General features: G+C 56.7%; 1 protein-coding gene across 4 annotated transcripts in view; it reads left to right on the top strand.

Annotated features, from left to right (window-relative positions):
- Positions 1–128: 128 nt before the first annotated feature.
- PLEC (plectin) overlaps positions 129–16,515 on the top strand; it is a 59,756-nt gene continuing 43,369 nt past the window's right edge. For 2 of the 4 annotated variants that reach the window (XM_082432921.1, XM_082432920.1), the window contains exons 1-2: positions 129–254; positions 1,543–1,741. In XM_082432921.1, coding sequence (XP_082289047.1) covers positions 1,549–1,741 — 193 coding nt within the window. In that variant the 5' untranslated portion in view covers positions 129–254; positions 1,543–1,548. Of the gene's footprint in view, positions 255–1,542; positions 1,742–3,420; positions 3,584–16,515 lie in introns of those variants that run through there. The other 2 variants (XM_082432914.1, XM_082432926.1) reach the window with 1 other exon arrangement.

Raw genomic sequence — 16,515 nt, 5'->3', positions numbered from 1 at the left:
CCGGCCCGCCCTCTGCGCGCGGGGACGGGGCCGTGCCGGGCGGTGGGGGTGCGCGCGGGGGACGGTACCCGGGAGAAACCGCGCTCGCGCTCCTGCCCCGCGCGCACTCGAGCGCAGAGGCCGCACGGGCGGCGCTCGGTTCGCGGCCGGGGCGGAGCTCCGGACTCGCCCCGCCCGCGCAGCCTGCGCAGCTCTCCCGGCACCAGCCGTCCGGCCGCACTGGCCGAGCCCAGCGGAGCTGAGCCACCGGGCACGTAAGACCGGGGCCGGGACAGAGAGGCGCGCGGCGGGTGGGAGCCGCGGGGTTGGTTAGGGGCTCTCCCTCCGCAGGCATCGCGGAACCAGAGGCTGCGTCGCGGCCCATCCTCCCTCGGGAGGACGCCACCTCCGCGCGCGGAGACTGCGGAACTGGACGGGCGGTGCCCGGGGTGTGGGCAGGAAAGGAGGCTGGGGTGGTGCGGCTGGCGGCGGGGCGCCGGACGGGGGGCTGGAGCGGAGGCGCCCTGCGGACGGGCTGTAGGGGGCGGGGCAGGGTGGCCCCCAGCTCGGTGCCCGCCGTCTCCTCCCCAGCCCTTAGCCTAGGGGCGGAGGCACAGAGCCCACATTGTGCCCCTGCGCCAGCCCGGCCCCGCCGGGACAGAGCCCCATTCACCTCCTGCACGCCAGCGCTTGTGGGGCCCGGGAGCTGAGGGGCGTGCACGCGCGGGTGTGGGTGCCCTTCGGCAGCTCCGCGGTGCGGTGTGCGTGCCGCGCAGGGTGGGCCGCTGGAGGGGCAGCCCAGGCTGCCACCCAGCCTTGCCGCAGCAGAGCTCCCGCGGCCCACGCTGATGCGGCTCCGGCTATTTATAGGCCTTCACTGCGGAGACCGAGGTGGGACTGCGCTGGGGCTGGGGTGGGGTAAGGCGACGGGGAGCGCTATTGGCTCAGACAGCTTGGAGGTAGAGCCAGTGTGCGAGGTGCGGGGTCTGGGTCCTTCCCTGAAGGCCGCTGAGGGGAGGGGCAGCAGCTAGTGGTTCCTCATGGCCTGGCTTGCTTGCTGACTCGAGGAGTAGAGGAGATGGAGTCCAGGTTTGGGATGGAGGGATCGGAGGCCAGTGTCCGAGTGACGGGGTGGAGGGGGGGATCAGTGTCCTCTGATTGGGTGAACCCCTGGGTGACAGCTTGGAGGGGTCAGTGTTTGGGTGACTAAGAGAAGGGAGTGGCAGTGAATGTTGGGGGGTGGGGGGTATCAGTGTCCCAGTGATAGACTGGAGGGAGTGAGGTCAATGTCTTGGTGTGGGGGGGGGTCACCGTGTGGGTATTGGAGGAATGAGCTGGAGGGGGTGAGGCCAGCTGTGGATGGCTGCAAAGGGTTGTCCGTGTCTGGGTTGAGAGGGTCGGGGTTCAGTATGTAGATGAAGCGGGACATAGGAGTGGTGTGGGTGTCCGTGTCCAGATGACAGAGTGGATGGGCTGGGGTCCATGTTTAGGTTAAGAATGTGGTGGGTCAGTATGCAGTATCCCCCCCATACACGGTGGTGTGACATCCCCCTCCCTCTCCAGGAGGCCATGTCGGGCGAGGACCACGAGGTTCGGGCAGTGGTTGAGGATGGCTCCAACGGAGGCAGCGGATCGCCCAGCCCTGGGGACACACTGCCCTGGAACCTGGAGAAAACACAGCGGAGCCGGCTAAGCGGAGGTGGCCCTGGGGGGAATGGGAGTGTCTTGGACCCTGCCGAGCGGGCAGTCATCCGCATTGCAGGTAACGACGCTGAAGAGCTTCGTCTGTCAAACTCATAAACATTTGCTTGTTGACTGAGCACGTGCTGTGTGCTCTGTACAGGTATAGGACTGGGATGAGAGACCTGAGGGTGATCTGCGGGTCAGAGGGGGCCTCTCCTGTCCCAGCTGATTGCATACAGCACAGCGCCACCTGCTGGCTCCACCCAGTCAGCTGCATGAGGCCTGAGGTTGAGCTTGCTGAGGTGGCACCATCATTGGTCTCAGGACAAGGGTCCAGTGCCCAGATGTGATGATGACACTTTCTTGGGATCCTGGGGCAAAGCCGCCTTCGAGGCCCCTGGTCTTGGCTGCCACCATGGGGGTGGGGTGGGTAGAAGCATATAGGAGCAGGAAAGGAGGGGCCACCTGTTTGGCGAGAGCCCCAGCCCCTCCCTGAGCCAGAGTCTGGCCGTGCCCTCTAGTAGCTGCCATTCTTGCGGGAGGATGGGGAAGGCCCAGTGCGAGGCCCCTGACAGTGTTGGGCTGGCAGCTGGACGATGGCTCCTCCCTTTGGGAAGTAGGTGACCTAGGGCTTGAGGCTATTGGGCAGGGCGTGCTGGGAAGGGAGGAGCCAGCTGAGGGTCTCTGGATCAGTCTGTGGACTACTGACCCTGTCCCGTCGGCTAGGACAGAATGATGATGAGGGTCTGGGGGACGGGCTGGCCCTGCAGGAGACCGGGAGGGTGGACCGAGGTGCGTGGGAAGAGGCCTGGAAGCCCAGTGCTGGGCGAGGATGGTGGCGTGGGCAGCGAGGAACTTTGTGGGTGGAAGCACAAGCAAGAGCTTGTGGGGACGCAGGGGAGCAGGACAGCGTGAAGGGAAACCTCACCATCTGCCCCACCCCCGGGGGCCAGTGTGGACATGGCACGGGACCGCCAGTCCTTTTCACATGTCACATCCGGATGTTAAAGGACGAGGCTCTTTTTCACTCACATGAAAGTGAACCCTGAATGTCCTCCCGCAGCCCTGGACCCTCTTCACTATCAGCCCCTGGGGGCGCTCTTAGTGTGCGCGCCTGGTGACCCTCTTGGCCCTGAGCGCTGGAAGTGGGGCTTCTGGCCACAGGGTTTGAGGCATTTCCAGTTAGAGGAACATTGCCGGGGACATTCTGGAGAGGGCATTTCTCAACACTGGGAGATGGGGGATTGCCAATCTGATGGGTGGCAAAGAATTTGTCTTTTTTAACCAATCATTTTTTCTTCTGTAAATTTCAGTCCTTTTATTCGTAGTTAAGTTTTTGTGTGTAAGGGTTTCATATTGAAGATACCCACTCTACCTCCCAGGTGGCAATAGAAGGATCCTAGGTAGCGGCGGTTGGAGCAGAAGTTGGGGGGGGAGGCGGCCAGGTGAGGTCGCTGGGTCTGGCAGGGTGGCGGAGAGCTCGCGGCTGGGGAGGGAGGGGGCCCCTGCAGGGCCGGGCGCGGAGAACTTGGGCTGTCGGCGGGCTGGCGACTGGGGCGGGGAGCGGGTGTGCGCCCGCCGGGACGGGCGCGGGACGCAGACTCGGAGCCTGCCAGCCCGCTCCGCTGCGGCTGCCGAGCCGACGCCGGGAGGCGCCCGGGCGCGCTGCCGCCTCTCCCCCGGGCCCCGCCCGCCCGTGGGGCATCCTGGGTGCGGGGCGGGGCGGGGGCGGCCCCTTTAAGAGGCGCGCGCGGCCGCAGGGACCGAGTGGCCGCCGGGGGCAGGAGGCCCGCTCTGCGCCGCAGCGCCCCGCCGTGTCCCGCGCCTGCCGCCGGCATGGCCGCCCTGCTGCCGCCCGGTCCGCCGCCCGACGAGCAGGACTTCATCCAGGCCTACGAGGAGGTGCGGGAGAAGTACAAAGGTACGGTGCCCCCGCCTCCCTGCGGGCTGCCTGCCGTCTGGCCGGCCCTGACAGGTCCTCCGGCCGGACAGTCCGGCCTCTGACACCTCGTCCGCGGTAGTCGTCCCGATCGGAGCCCAGCCCAGCCCCGCCCGCCGCCGCCAGCCTCGCTCGACCCGCGCGGCCGCCGGCGCCCGAGGAAGAGGCAGCGCGCTCGGCGGAGCCCCATAGTCATGTCCTTAATAGGGCATCGTGTGGCGCGGGTGGGTGGCGCGGGTGGGTGGGGTGGGCCGCCCCGCCCTGGCCAATGTCCTGTGTCCGGAGTCTGTGCACAGCAGACACGTGGGTCAAGGCAGAGCTGTCCCCTGCCTCTCAGCTAGGTGCTTCCCCCAGGGGTGCGGGTGCCACTGCCTGGCAGTGGGTCGCATAGTTTCTGCCTTTCCTCACCTCCCCCAGTGGGTGAGCACCTAGGCCGCCACCCGCCTTGGCAGGGACTCCTGTTACGCCCCTTTACTGTCCCCTGGGGAGCAGCTGTGGGCTGGGGAAGTCAGGGCAGCCCCCTCCTCCTCTTTAGAGGAGCCACTCTGTGGCTTTGGCAGACCCCCCTGGCCCTGCTCCACACCCCCTGGGGCCTCTGGACCTGCCCAGGCCTTACTGCTGTCAGCTGCCCACAGCCCAGCTGCCTGGGGCGCTGGGCTCTGAGCAGGCGTGGACACAGCCCTGGCTCCTGGCCCGCAGAGGCTTAGAGAGGGTCGAGGTGGGGCCCTGGGCAGAGCTGACCCAGAGCAGGTCCCAGCTCCACATGGCTGGTTAGGCTGGCTCTGCCCCCAAGGGCAGGTCAGGGAGAGAGGTCCTGCTGGGACCTTGCCTGGAGCCTGGGCAGCCGCTGTCCATCCACTGACCTCGCCCAGGCAAGCAGGGGAGGTTTCACGGGGCCCAGGGCTCGCCTCCGCCAGGCAGTCCTCCACTCACAGCTTTCCCGGGTCCCGGGCGGGTGGATGTGCTGTGTGCTTCTCCTTGTCAGCTTTTCCTTGTCAGCACTGTGGTCGCCGATCCATTGCCTCTGTGACCAGTTCGCTGGGGCCCGGTAGAGACACTCGTGACAGTGGGCTCCTGAGCCTGACCGTCGCACCTGCAGGGAGGGAGGGTATGTCTCTGGAGGGCTGGCCTGGCCTGGGAGGGTCCATCTGGACAGGTCCAGGGCAAGGAAGCAGCTGCCCACTGGGCCACAGCTCTCCTGGCAAACCCCAGCACGGAACTGTTTATGAACTGGCCACTGTAGTGAAAGTGGGGACACCTACACAGAATAACTAGTGCTTTGTTCCAGCATCTTCCTCGGTCAGATAACGTCGCAGGGCCGTGTGTGGTTCCAGGGGCTGTCAGGGCATCAAGCTGAAGTATCCCGGCCTGAGGAGCCGTGTCTCTCTGCTCCCGGGAGGCCGGCCCACCTCTCAGGAGTGAGTCCTCACAGGACCCTGTGGGCTTCCAGGGCTGCTGTGAGGGCACACAGGGCTGCCGTGGCCCGTGCCCCTCTCGGGCTCGCCTGGTTCCTGCCTGCAGGTGCTGGGGCACGTGCCCAAAGTGGACCGGCCACCGCCACGGTGAAGCCCCCCTAGCGTGTGGCACTGGCCCGAGGGCGGCTGAGAGTGGCGAAGTGGGAGCGTAGGTGCCGGGGACTGCCGAGCGGGGCCGAGGGGAGGGGAGGCTTCTGGGGCACCCCGAGTCACCTCCCCTCCTGGCTTGAGGCAAGGGAATGGGGGGGTGGGGCTGTGCCTGTGGCTGGGCTGGGGCCAGTGCCAAGGCCCAGGGGTGGCCCAGAGGAGCAGAAGCGGTCAGGCTATGGGCTGCAGCCTGATCCTGTGAGCCCCTTGGGCCTACTGGAGGCCTGAGGCCCTGGCCCGTGCTGCCCCGGAGAGGAGGCCGCCCCTGGTGAGGGAGCAGGGCGAAGCCCCCGATCCCGCCGCCGTCGGGTGCCTGCTGGGGGCTGGGGGGGCGCAGCAGGCACTAGCAGGCTCTGCCCTCGGGGACCCCTGCCCGGCTCTGCACACCCACTCCTGGCCCGCCGCTGGGCCCACGAAGGGCTCAAGCTTCTGCCTCCTGACTTCTTCCCCGCACCGGCACTCGCCCCCAGCCCCACCTTCGCCCTGCTCTCGCTCGTGAGATGCACTTGCTCGTCTGCCTCCAAAATCCAGCTTCTTCGCCCCTCACCTTTACGTCCCCCCACCCCACAGCAGTGGAGGTGTCACTCCCCAGCTCTCCCTCCGGAAATCCCCAGTCCTCCCCACCGGGCCCTGCTCCTTCCAGAACAATCTCCACTTCCTGTCTGCCTGAACCCCTTGCCCCTCCCTGTCCTCCCTACCTTTGCTCCAGGACAAATTCCTGCGGGGCTGAGGCCACCTGGGCCTGTGGCTGGAGAGCTCCCTGTGGGCTGGCGGGGGTCTCCAGAGCCTGGCCTGCGACAGTTATGGAGGCGGGGCCGCCCGGGGGGAGCCCGGAGGGGCCTGTCGTCCCGGTGCACGGGCAGGGCTGGGGGCGGGGGCGAGAATTCGGGTGCGGGGGAAGGGTGCGTGGGGAAGGAGCCCCCCAAGCTTCCGAGGCAGCTCTTTGCGCGCGGGGCCAAAGGCCTGTCCAGGCGGACAGGGCATGAAGTACGGGGCAGGGCGTGGGGAGCGCCGGCCCGGAGGGTCTGGGCAGCTTGTGTAGAGACTTCAAGGTTGTGTCATCAGGGCTGGGAGAAGAGTCAGTGTGGATGGGGGTGGGGAGGGGAGGGCTTGAGGGAGGGGCAGTGGGTGTGGAGAGGGGAGGGCAGAGGGGAGGAATGTTGGGGGGGGTGGGGGTTTGGGGGGGGCAGGTGCTCCAGGCAGGGTTGGGGTAGGGAGCCTGCAGGAGGCACCCACCTGGAAGGCCTGCGTTGGTCTAGAGAAGGTGGGGCTGGAGAGGCGGGCGGGGTTGGGGAGTGTCAGCGCATCTGCAGGGCACGTGCTTTCTTTAAGGCTCAGCTGGAAGGGTTCCCCCACCTCCCTGTCAGGCCCTGGGCCTGCCTGGTGCCATTGCGCCTGACGTCCTCCTCACGTGTCCCACCGTCTCCCGTCCTGGACTCTGAGCTTGGTTATCTGTGTCCCTGGCACCAGCCCCAGGCGCTCAGCCAGCACTTGCAGGGTGCTTGCGTGGGTGAGTGGATGAGAGCGTGGGGTGTCATCTTAGGTGGCCAGAGCTCAACTGGTAGGATCGGAGGCTGGCAGTTATTTGGGGCTCTTTGAAGAGGGCTTTTGGTCTGTGTTTATGGTCAAAAGCAAAATGTGCTGGGACTTCCCTGATGGTCCAGTGGCCAGGACTCCGCACTCCCAGTGCAGGGGCCCAGGTTCAATCCCTGGTCGGGGAACGAGATCCCACGTGCTGCAGCTAAGAGTTCGCGTGCCCCAACTAGAGACCCCGCATGCCTCAACTAAGACCCAGTGCAGGCAAATAAAGAAGTGAATATCTAAAAAGAAAAAAAAAAGCAAAATGTGTTAAAAACAAACAGACAAGCACTGTGGAAGTATATGAAGAAAAAAGGTGAAAGTCACACCTTGGGCCCCTAGTCTCGCTGGCTGGGGTGACCATTGTGTGTGTGTGTATATGAGAGAGAGAGAGGGAGAGAGGGAAAGAGAGGGAGGGAGGGAAAGAATTCAGTGGGTTTTAGTGTATTAATAGACTTGTGAAATGGTCAGCACAATCCACTTCAGAGCATTTACATTCCCCAGACCCTGGCAAACACTGATCTACTTTAGGTCTCTATGGATTTGCCTATATTGGATATTTCATATAAATGGAATCATACAATTTTGTGTCTGGCTTCTTTCACGTAGCATAATGTTTTATCCATGTCACAGTGTGTACTGGTTCTTCATTCCTTTTTATGGAATAACATTCCATGGTATGGATAAACTACATTTTGTTTATCTCTGGATAGGTTGATGGCTATTTGTGTTGTTTCCACCTTTTGGCTATTATGAGTGTGCTGCTATGCACACTTGTGTGCCAGTTTTTGTGTGGATGTATGTTTTCATCTCTCTTGGGTATATACCAAGGAGTGGAATTGCTGGAACATGTGATAATTCTATATTTAACTGTTTGAAGAACTCTCAGATTGCTTTCCACAGCAGCTACACCATTCTGTGATCCCATGAGCAGTGTATGAAGCTTCCAATCTCTTCACATCTTCACCAGCACTTATTATCTGCCTTTTTGATTATAGACATTCAGTCCTAGTGGGTGTGAAGTGGTCTCTCTTGATTTTGATTTGCATTTCCTGATGACTAATGATGTTGAGCACCTTTTCTTTTGCATATTGGTTATTTCTATATCTTCTTTCCAGAAATGTCTATCCAGAGGCTTTGTCCATTTTTAAATTGGGTTTTTAGCTTTTTATTATTGAGTTGTAAGTGTTCTTCATGTATTCTAGATATAAGTCCCTTATCAGATAGATGATTTGCAAAAATATTTTCTGATTCTATGGGTTGTCTTTTTATTTTTTTGATGGTGTCCTTTGGAACACAAAAGATTTTAATGGTGAGTCCAATTTACCTATTTTTTTCTTGGTTGCTTGTGCTTTTGGTGTCATATCTAAGCACTATTGCCTATTCCAAAGTCATGAAGATTTATGGCGATGTTTTCTTCCAAGAGTTTTATAGTTTTAGCTCTTACATTTAGGTCTTTGATCTATTTTGAATTAATTTTTGATTATGGTGTGAGGTAGGGGTCCAACTTTATTCTTTTTTTTTTTTTTAACTGTGCCTTGAGGCTTGCTGGATCTTAGTTCCCCAACCAGGGATCGGACCCGGGACCCCCAGCAGTGAGAGTGCTTAGTCCTAACCACTGGACTGCCGCATAATTACTCCAACTTTATTCTTTTGCGCGAGGATACCCAGTTGTTCCTTCACCATTTGTTGAAAAGGTTATTCTTTCCCCATTGAATGGTCTTGGCACCCTCATGCTTTTTAATGGGTACTAAGTGTTCCATTGCATGGAAGTACCTCTGCTTATTTATCTGGTTCCTTTACATGAACATGTGGGCTTATCATTAAAAATGATTGTATTTCTAAATTGTCCTCTGGTGTAGAGCCAGCAGATACAAGGCAGACTAGTTCCAATCCCTTGCCAATTGATTGATGAGAAAATTCTAATTTGTTTTAATTTACATTCTTTGACTAAGTGATCATCATTTCATAGTTTTTCACTCTTTGTATTGAAAAGCATTGTTCATTTCTCTGTAAGGTGTTTTGTTTTGAATTATAAGAGTTCTTTATTTATTATGACTATTAACTTCCTTGTGTGTTATCAGTGTTTCTAATTTTTCTTTCAGTTTGTTACTTTTTTTAATAAATTTATTTATTTATTTATAGCTGCATTGGGTCTTCATTGCTGCATGCGGGCTTTCTCTAGTTGCGGTGAGTGGGGACTACTCTTCATTGTGGTGCGCAGGCTTCTCACTGCGGTGGCTTCTCTTGTGGCAGAGCGCAGGCTCTAGGCGCGCAGGCTTCAGTAGTTGCGGCACGTGGGCTCAGTAGTTGTGGCGCACGGGCTCTAGAGCGCAGGCTCAGTAGTTGTGGCGCACGGGCTTAGTTGCTGCGCGGCATGTGGGATCTTCCCGGACCAGGGCTCGAACCCGTGTTCCCTTCATTGGCAGGCAGATTCTTAACCACTGCACCACCAGAGAAGCCCAACAAAGAGGATTTTAAATATCTTCTCTCCCACCTAACTCAGCTTCCCGAGGGCAGGGTTTGTGTCCTGTTGCACCTCGCTATGTGGTTTGAAAATGAGCAGGTGAATGGGAGGGAAAGTGGACCCCGAGCTGAACCCCTGCAGAAACCCAGACCCCAGACTGGGCTGCCATAGGGTGGGAGTGGAGGTGGGGGTGGGCAGCAGCGGGGGGGTGGGGGGTGGGGGTGGGGGTGTGGAGTGGCGCCTCTGCAGCAGGGGCGGTGGAAGAACAGGAGCTTAGCTTGGGGGCAAATAAACAGATGATCGTTGAGCTGGGCAACATGTGAAGACTCGAGTTGCTGGGGGGACCAGGCTGGGCACTGTGCTTGGGGCCCTCGCGGTGGAGGGGAAGAGCCTGGGGCAGAGGGGGAGCCTTCCCCAGGGGGTGGTCCGGGCAGCCCAGTGAAAGGGAAGGAGCGATGAACCAGGAGCCGGCTGCCCTTAGAGCGCCTGGCGTGGTCATAAGGGATATCGGGACCTTAGGGAGACCTGTTTGGGGGCGTGGTCAGATTGGGGGCGCCAAGGGGTGTGTAGGAATTGAGAAGGGAGGTGGAAACGGTGAGGGGTCCAGCAGTGTGTGAGAGGGAGGCTGCCATCCAGGACGGGGCAGTGACACGGAGGCCGAGCTGTCAGCAGAATGCAGCCTGGGCAGAACACTGGCTGGCGGGGGCCTGGGTGGCCCGAGTGCTGTGTGACCCCTCTCATTTGCCCAACCGCACATGCTGGGTGTGGGCGTGACAGCCCCTTGCCACTCAGGGCCCTGTGGTTCAGAAGGGATAGAGGCTTCTACAGGTGTGGGGCTGAGAAGGTGTGGGGTATGGGAAGGTGTGGGGACGGGAAGGCCTGGGGGAGGAAAGGCGTGGGGGAGGGGAAGGCGTGGGGGAGGAAAGGCGTGGGGGAGGGAAGGTGGCGATGGGAAGGTGTGGGGCTGGGAAGGTGTGGGCGATGTTGCCTCCTGGCCTCAGTTTCCCCAGTGAGACCTGAGGGGAGCCGGCAGCGGGGCGGGGGTTGGCGGCAGGATCTGGGCACCTTGGGAACAGGTGCGATGAGGCTGGAGAGCGATGATGCAGGTGGGGAGCCAGGTGCCCCCGCCCGGCATGGGGCCAAGGGCAGTGGCCAGAAGCAGGCCCACACTGGACAGGGAGATGCAGGGCTGGGAGAGCTGGTGCTGTGGCTGCCTGCAGGGGCTGTGGGTGGTGAGGTCGGGGACCTAAGAGGGGCCATGGGCTGGGTCATCTGGTGGTGGCCCCAGGTGATGGTGGCTGGGTGGAGGGGGAGTCAGGAACCCCTTCTCAGGTGATGGGAGGCGGGTGCCCACTTGGAGGACTCAGGGCACGGCCTGCAGGGCTTCCTCCCCTGTCCCTTCCTCCCATCCTCCTCTGGGGGAGCTCGGGTCATGGTTTAGCTGCGGAAGGGTCTTCCCAGCTGGGTGGTCAGCTCTTGGCAGGGACCTTTCCTTTCCTGCTGCCCTGGGGTCAGGAAGAGGATGGGGGGACATCTGCTACCCACGCTGGTTCCTGAGGTAGGGGCAGGTCCGGGGCCAGTGCTGCAGGAAAGGAAGGCCCTAGAAGGACGTCCGGTGTGGCCGCCCTGGAGTCTGGGAGATCTCAGGCAGGCTGGTGGGTCAGGTGGGCTGGGGGCTGCATGGGTGCCCGGGACAGTGGGGTTTGGGAGGCCCTCCATGGCAGGCATGGTTGGGGAGCTGGGGGTACAAGACTGGAGGATGCAGGTGTGAGGCCGTTGGCAGCAAGCCAGAAAGAGGTGTCTGCATCAGGTGTCTCTGGCTGGGTGGATGGCTTTTATGGTCTTTATTCAGGTCTTTTTTTGTCTTTCAAGTGAGTGTGTATTTTGAACTTTTGAAATGTACCCTTCTTCTCCTTTCTTATTAAATGAATGGCTATGTGGGAAGCTTATAGAACAGGCACAGGGTTAAGCCTCAAGGGGCACGACTGAGCTTCACTGTTGTTATTACCACAGGATCTCATGGATGTTTTCAGAATACAAATAACCCCCACTTGCCACACTCTGGGTGGCTTAAAACAGCAGAAATGTATTCTCTCACAGTTTAGGAGCCAGAAGTCTAAAATCAAGGTGTCAGCAGGGCCGAGGCTTCAGGGCAGATTCCGCCCTGCCCCTCCCGGCTTCCCGTGGCTGTCAGGTTCCTTGGTTTGCGGCTGCATCACTGCAGAATAGGCCTCCATCTTCAACTCGCCTCTCCCCTGCGTCTTCTCTTCTGTCTCTGGTGAGGACGCTTCTGACTGCATTTTAGGGCCTTCCTCACAGTCCAGGATGATTCTTAGCTCAAGATTCTTCACTAAGTTACAACTACAAAGACCCTGTTTCCAAAAGAGGTAACTTTCCCGGGTTCTAGGGATTTGGAGGTAGACATGTATTTTCAGAGCTACTATTCAGCCCACTGCAATCTGCCCTCTGGCCTCCTAAAATTCATGTCTGTCACATGCAGCGTGCATTTGCCCCAGCCCAGCATCCCCAAAAGTCTTACAGCAGCAACCCTCAGTCCAAAATCTCATCAGCTCAAAAGCCCAGTCTCATCTAAATTCTCTAAATCAGGTATGGGTAAGGTTCTGGGTATGGTCCACCCTGGGGCAAAGTTGCTCTCCATTTGTGGACCAGTGGAACTAGAATGCATGTTGTATACTTCCAAAATACAGTGGTGGGACAGGCATAGAGCAGACATCCCCTTTCTCAAAGGGAGAAAGGGAAGAGAATAAAGGGGTAACAAAGAGAAAAGAATAAAGGAGTCCCAAGCAAGTTTGAAATCCAGGAGGGCAAGTTCAATAGGTTTGAAGGCCTGAGAATACTCCTCTGGGGCTTGATGCTTTGCTCTGTACACCTTCAGCTCTGCCGGCCTGTGCCTCTGTGCCCATGGCTCCACCCTCTGGGCCCAAGGCTCTGCCCTTGGAGTCATTTTTCCTTTTTCTTGCCGGGCAGCATATGTTTGAAGCTGAGTAGCTCTGTCATCCCATTTCCTGCCTGCAGTATCCCAGAATTCCAACAGCTTTCCTTCCTTTCATCCTGTCTCTATCCTCTTGCATCCAAGCTGGCAGTGTTTCTGCTGATACAACATTCTCATACACCTTGTGGGTCTCCCATGTATGACACAGGGATCCATGCCATCAGGTTAGAGGCTTCTCCACAGAGCTTTCCTGGATGACCCTCTCTATCCCCAGCTTGTGCTGCGAGGTTTGAATGCGTCTGTGAGTCAGAGATCAAATCTCTTCAGAGGAAGATTGTCCAGTTGCATCCTTGTCTTTCTCTCCAGAGCACTCTCTCCTAACAATGAGTCTCCCCACATTAGCATCTTCTGCAATCTGAACAGGCCGTGAGTTTCCCAATCACCAGTGCTGGTTCTTTTTTTGCTTAACAGTTCCTTCCACAGTTTACGTCTTTCCTCCTGCACTTTACCGTAAGGAACAGGTTAAAACCAGGTCACACCCTCCACACTTTGCTTTGAAATCTCCTCGGCTAAAGATCCAAGTTCATCACTTATAAGTTCTGCTTTCCACCCAACAGTGGAACACAGTTCAGCCACATTTTTTGCACTGTTTAACCGGGATCACCTTTCCTCCAGCTTCTGGCAATATGTGCCTCATTTCCTTCTAAGTCATCACCAGCAGCATCTTTAACATCCGTATTCTTTCCAACAGCCTGTTCAAGGCAATCTAGGCTTTTTCTATCATGCTCCTCAAAATTCTCCAGCCTCTGTCCATTACCCAATTCCAAAACCAGTGCCATGCTTTTAAATATTTGTCACTCCTGGTAAAAATATCTTCATTAGTTTCCTGTGTCTGCTGTAACAAATGACCACAAACAGGTGGTCTAGAACAACAGAAGTTTATTCTCTCATACTTCTGGAGGCCAGAAGGCCAAAATCAAGGTGTTGGCATGGCCGTAGTTTCTGTGAAGGCTCTAGAGAAGACCCTTCCTGCCCCTTCCAGCTTTTGGTGGCTGTTGGTGTTCCTCGGTTTGTGGCTGCACCATTCCAGTCTCTGCCCCATCTTCACATGGCTTCTCCTCTGTTTATCTCTCTTCTGTCTCTTATAAGGACACTTGTCATTAGATTTAGGTCCCACCCAGATAATCCAGGGTGATCTCATCGTGACATCCTTAACTTAATCACATCTGCAAAGACCCTATTTCCCAATAAGGTCACAGTCACGGGTCCCAGGGATTTAGATGTGAACATATCTTCCAGGGGCCACCGTTCAGTGCTTCCCCCTCAAGCTGCCCTGCGGTGGTTGACTGGTGTTTTGTAAAACCTCCACATCTTTTTTGTTTTATGCTTGTTGTTTTATTTTTTTTTATTTTTTAAAAAAATATTTATTTAGGATGTGCTGGGTCTTAGTTGCGGCAGGCAGGCTCCTTAGTTGTGGCAGGCGGGCTCCTTAGTTGTGGCTCACCGGCTCCTTAGTTGCAGCTTGCCAGCTCTTTGGTTGTAGCTCGAGGGCTCCTTAGTTGCAGCAGGAGGGCTCCTTAGTTGCGGCTCGCCGGCTCCATAGTTGCGGCTTGCCAGCTCCTTAGTTGTGGCATGTGAACTCTTAGTTGCGGCATGTGAACTCTTAGTTGCGGCATGCATGTGGGATCTAGTTCCCTGACCAGGGATTGAACCTGGGCCTCCTGCATTGGGAGCATGGAGTCTTAACCACTGCACCACCAGGGAAGTCCCTATGCTTGTTTTAAAAAACTGTGCACAGTATTTTATAGTATAATTTAATTTATTTATAACTTTATAATCTAATATTAAGTATTTTAGGCACGTGTAACTTCTTTTTACTTAATGTTACAACAAATACATCTTTCTATGACATCAATTTATAATATAATATTCTTTTATATGGTAATCATATCCAATTTAATCTCTTCCCATGGAACATTAGGTTTAGTTTTGTTTCGTTTTGTGGGTTTTTTTGGTGTTGTAAACTGCTACATAGAAGAGCTTTGTGGCTGGATCATTGTGTGTCTATGGCTATTGTTAGAAATAGAATTTCTGGGTCAAGTAGTATGCAAAATTTAAGCTCTAGCTACACCAGGGTGCCATGTTTTCACCTATCAGATTGGTAAAAATCCAGAAACCCAGAATTTCTGGATTGCATTAGTGAACCGGTGGAAACCAGGCCAATGAAAATGTCTATCAGGCCTAAGAACGCAGTGTGTGTGTGAGAGCCAAGGATGGCAGCCAGCGCCCTGAGGGAGGGCGGATGCAGGGGTGCAGCGGGAGACCTCCCAGGTGTGGGGTCAGATGGTGCAGGTGAGGTGTCACTTTTTTTTTATTTTTTAAATTAATTAATTAATTTATTTATTCATTTATTTATTTTTGGCTGCGTTGGGTCTTTGTTGCTGTGATCAGGCTTTCTCTAGTTGGGGCTACTCTTTGTTGCTGTGCAAGAGCTTCTCATTGCAGTGGCTTCTCTTGTTGCGGAGCACGGGCTCTAGGTATGCAGGCTTCAGTAGTTCTGGCACACGGGCATAGTTGCTCCGCAGCATGTGGGATCTTCCCGGATCAAGGCTCAAACCCGTGTCCCCTGCAATGGCAGGCGGCTTCTTAACCACTGTGCCACCAGGGAAGTCCCGAGGTGTCACTTTTGGTGTTAAAAGGGGGAAAACCAAGGATCATGTTTGTATTTACGTGACTTTCCACATAAAGAAGTTTCGGAGGGATAAAGAGGAAGCCAGTCCTGACAGTGATTTCCACACTGTGTGTGGGGTGGAGAGGGGACAATCTGGGGGGAGACTTTTCCCTGTATGGCCCATGTTTGCATCTGGGGAATATTTTTAAGAAGTTCCTAAGGTGTTTGCTAGGTATTACAGCGGCGCCCGAAAGGGCTCGCTCCCTACACCTGCCCAGCACCCAGTGACAGGGTTTCAAACAGACAACAGAACCTCGCCGATCTGATATAAAATCATGTGAGTGTCTGAAGGAGGCAATTATTAAGAGTCGGGGCGGCGGGGCTTCCCTGGCGGCGCAGTGGTTAAGAATCCGCCTGCCAATGCAGGGAACACGGGTTCGAGCTCTGGTCCGCGAAGATCCCACATGCCACAGAGCAACTAAGCCCGCGTGCCACAACTACTGAACCCGTGCGCCTAGAGCCCGTGCTCCGCAACAAGAGAAGCCACCGCAATGAGAAGCCCGCGCACCGCAACCAAGAGCAGCCCCCGCTCGCCGCAACTAGAGAAAGCCCGCGCGCAGCAACAAAGACCCAACGCAGCCAAAAATAAATAAATTAATTAATTAATTAATTTAAAAAAAAAGAAAGAGTCGGCGCAGGGCTGGCAGGGCTGGCGGGGCCGGCGGGGCCGGCGGTGGGGTGCGGGGGTGGGTCAGAAGCGCAGTTCTAGCTCAGGGCAAGGTGGTCCTGCGAGGTCGGACCTCTGCATTGGGAATGTGAGTCTCCCCATGGGTCTGGTTCTTGCTTTGTGCTTGTGGGGCTTTCTGAACTTAAGTTCTGACTGATTTTTATTTATCTTGTTCCAGAGTAGCTTATATCCTGCACTGTGAATGAAGGTTTTTCCCACCCGCTTTTTCCAACTCGTTATTATTGACCTGTAAGAAATCTCTTGGGTCTTTAGCAGGGTGTTGAAAGTCGGCCACTCTAGTGAGCGCCGTTGTTGCTTCTGGTGGGTGGTCAGTGGCACTGGTTCAGGTGCTGAGGAGGTGCAGACTCAATGCTTGTCAGTGCTCTGCATCCGGAGCCTGGGTTCTTCCCGCTCACACGCCCTGGGCCAGCCTTGTCCGCGGCTGAGCCTGGAGGCTTGCCCTGGCGCCTGTCGGCGTGGCTTTGGGGGCATCCCGGCCACCATGCTGAGCCTTTCAGCCCCGCTGCTCCTGCTCCCAGTACTTCCGATGGGGGAGGCCCCTGGGGCGGTGTCACGGTCAGATTTGGAGGGACGTCTGTTCTCATGTTAACGATATACAGCCAGCCCTCCCCATCCATGGTTCTGCAACTGGGGATTTAAGTAATAGATCAAAAGTACTACTGAGGTGGGACTTCCCTGGTGGTCCAGTGGTTAAGATTCCATGCTCCCAATGTAGGGGGTCAGGGTTCGATCCCTGGTCAGGGAACTAGATCCCACATGCTGCGACTAAGACCTGCTGCAGCCAAGTAAATAAATAAATAAATAAATAATTTTTAAAAAAAGAAGTACTATTGGGGAGGGGGGATTCCAGAAAGTTCCAAAAAGCAAAACTTGAA

The sequence above is a fragment of the Balaenoptera physalus genome (genome assembly GCF_965194825.1).
Source record: "Balaenoptera physalus genome assembly, chromosome: 17".
In the NCBI taxonomy this organism is placed as follows: domain Eukaryota; kingdom Metazoa; phylum Chordata; class Mammalia; order Artiodactyla; family Balaenopteridae; genus Balaenoptera; species Balaenoptera physalus.
The sequence above is the reverse complement of the archived record's forward strand: the minus strand, read 5'-3'. Positions and strand labels throughout refer to the sequence as shown.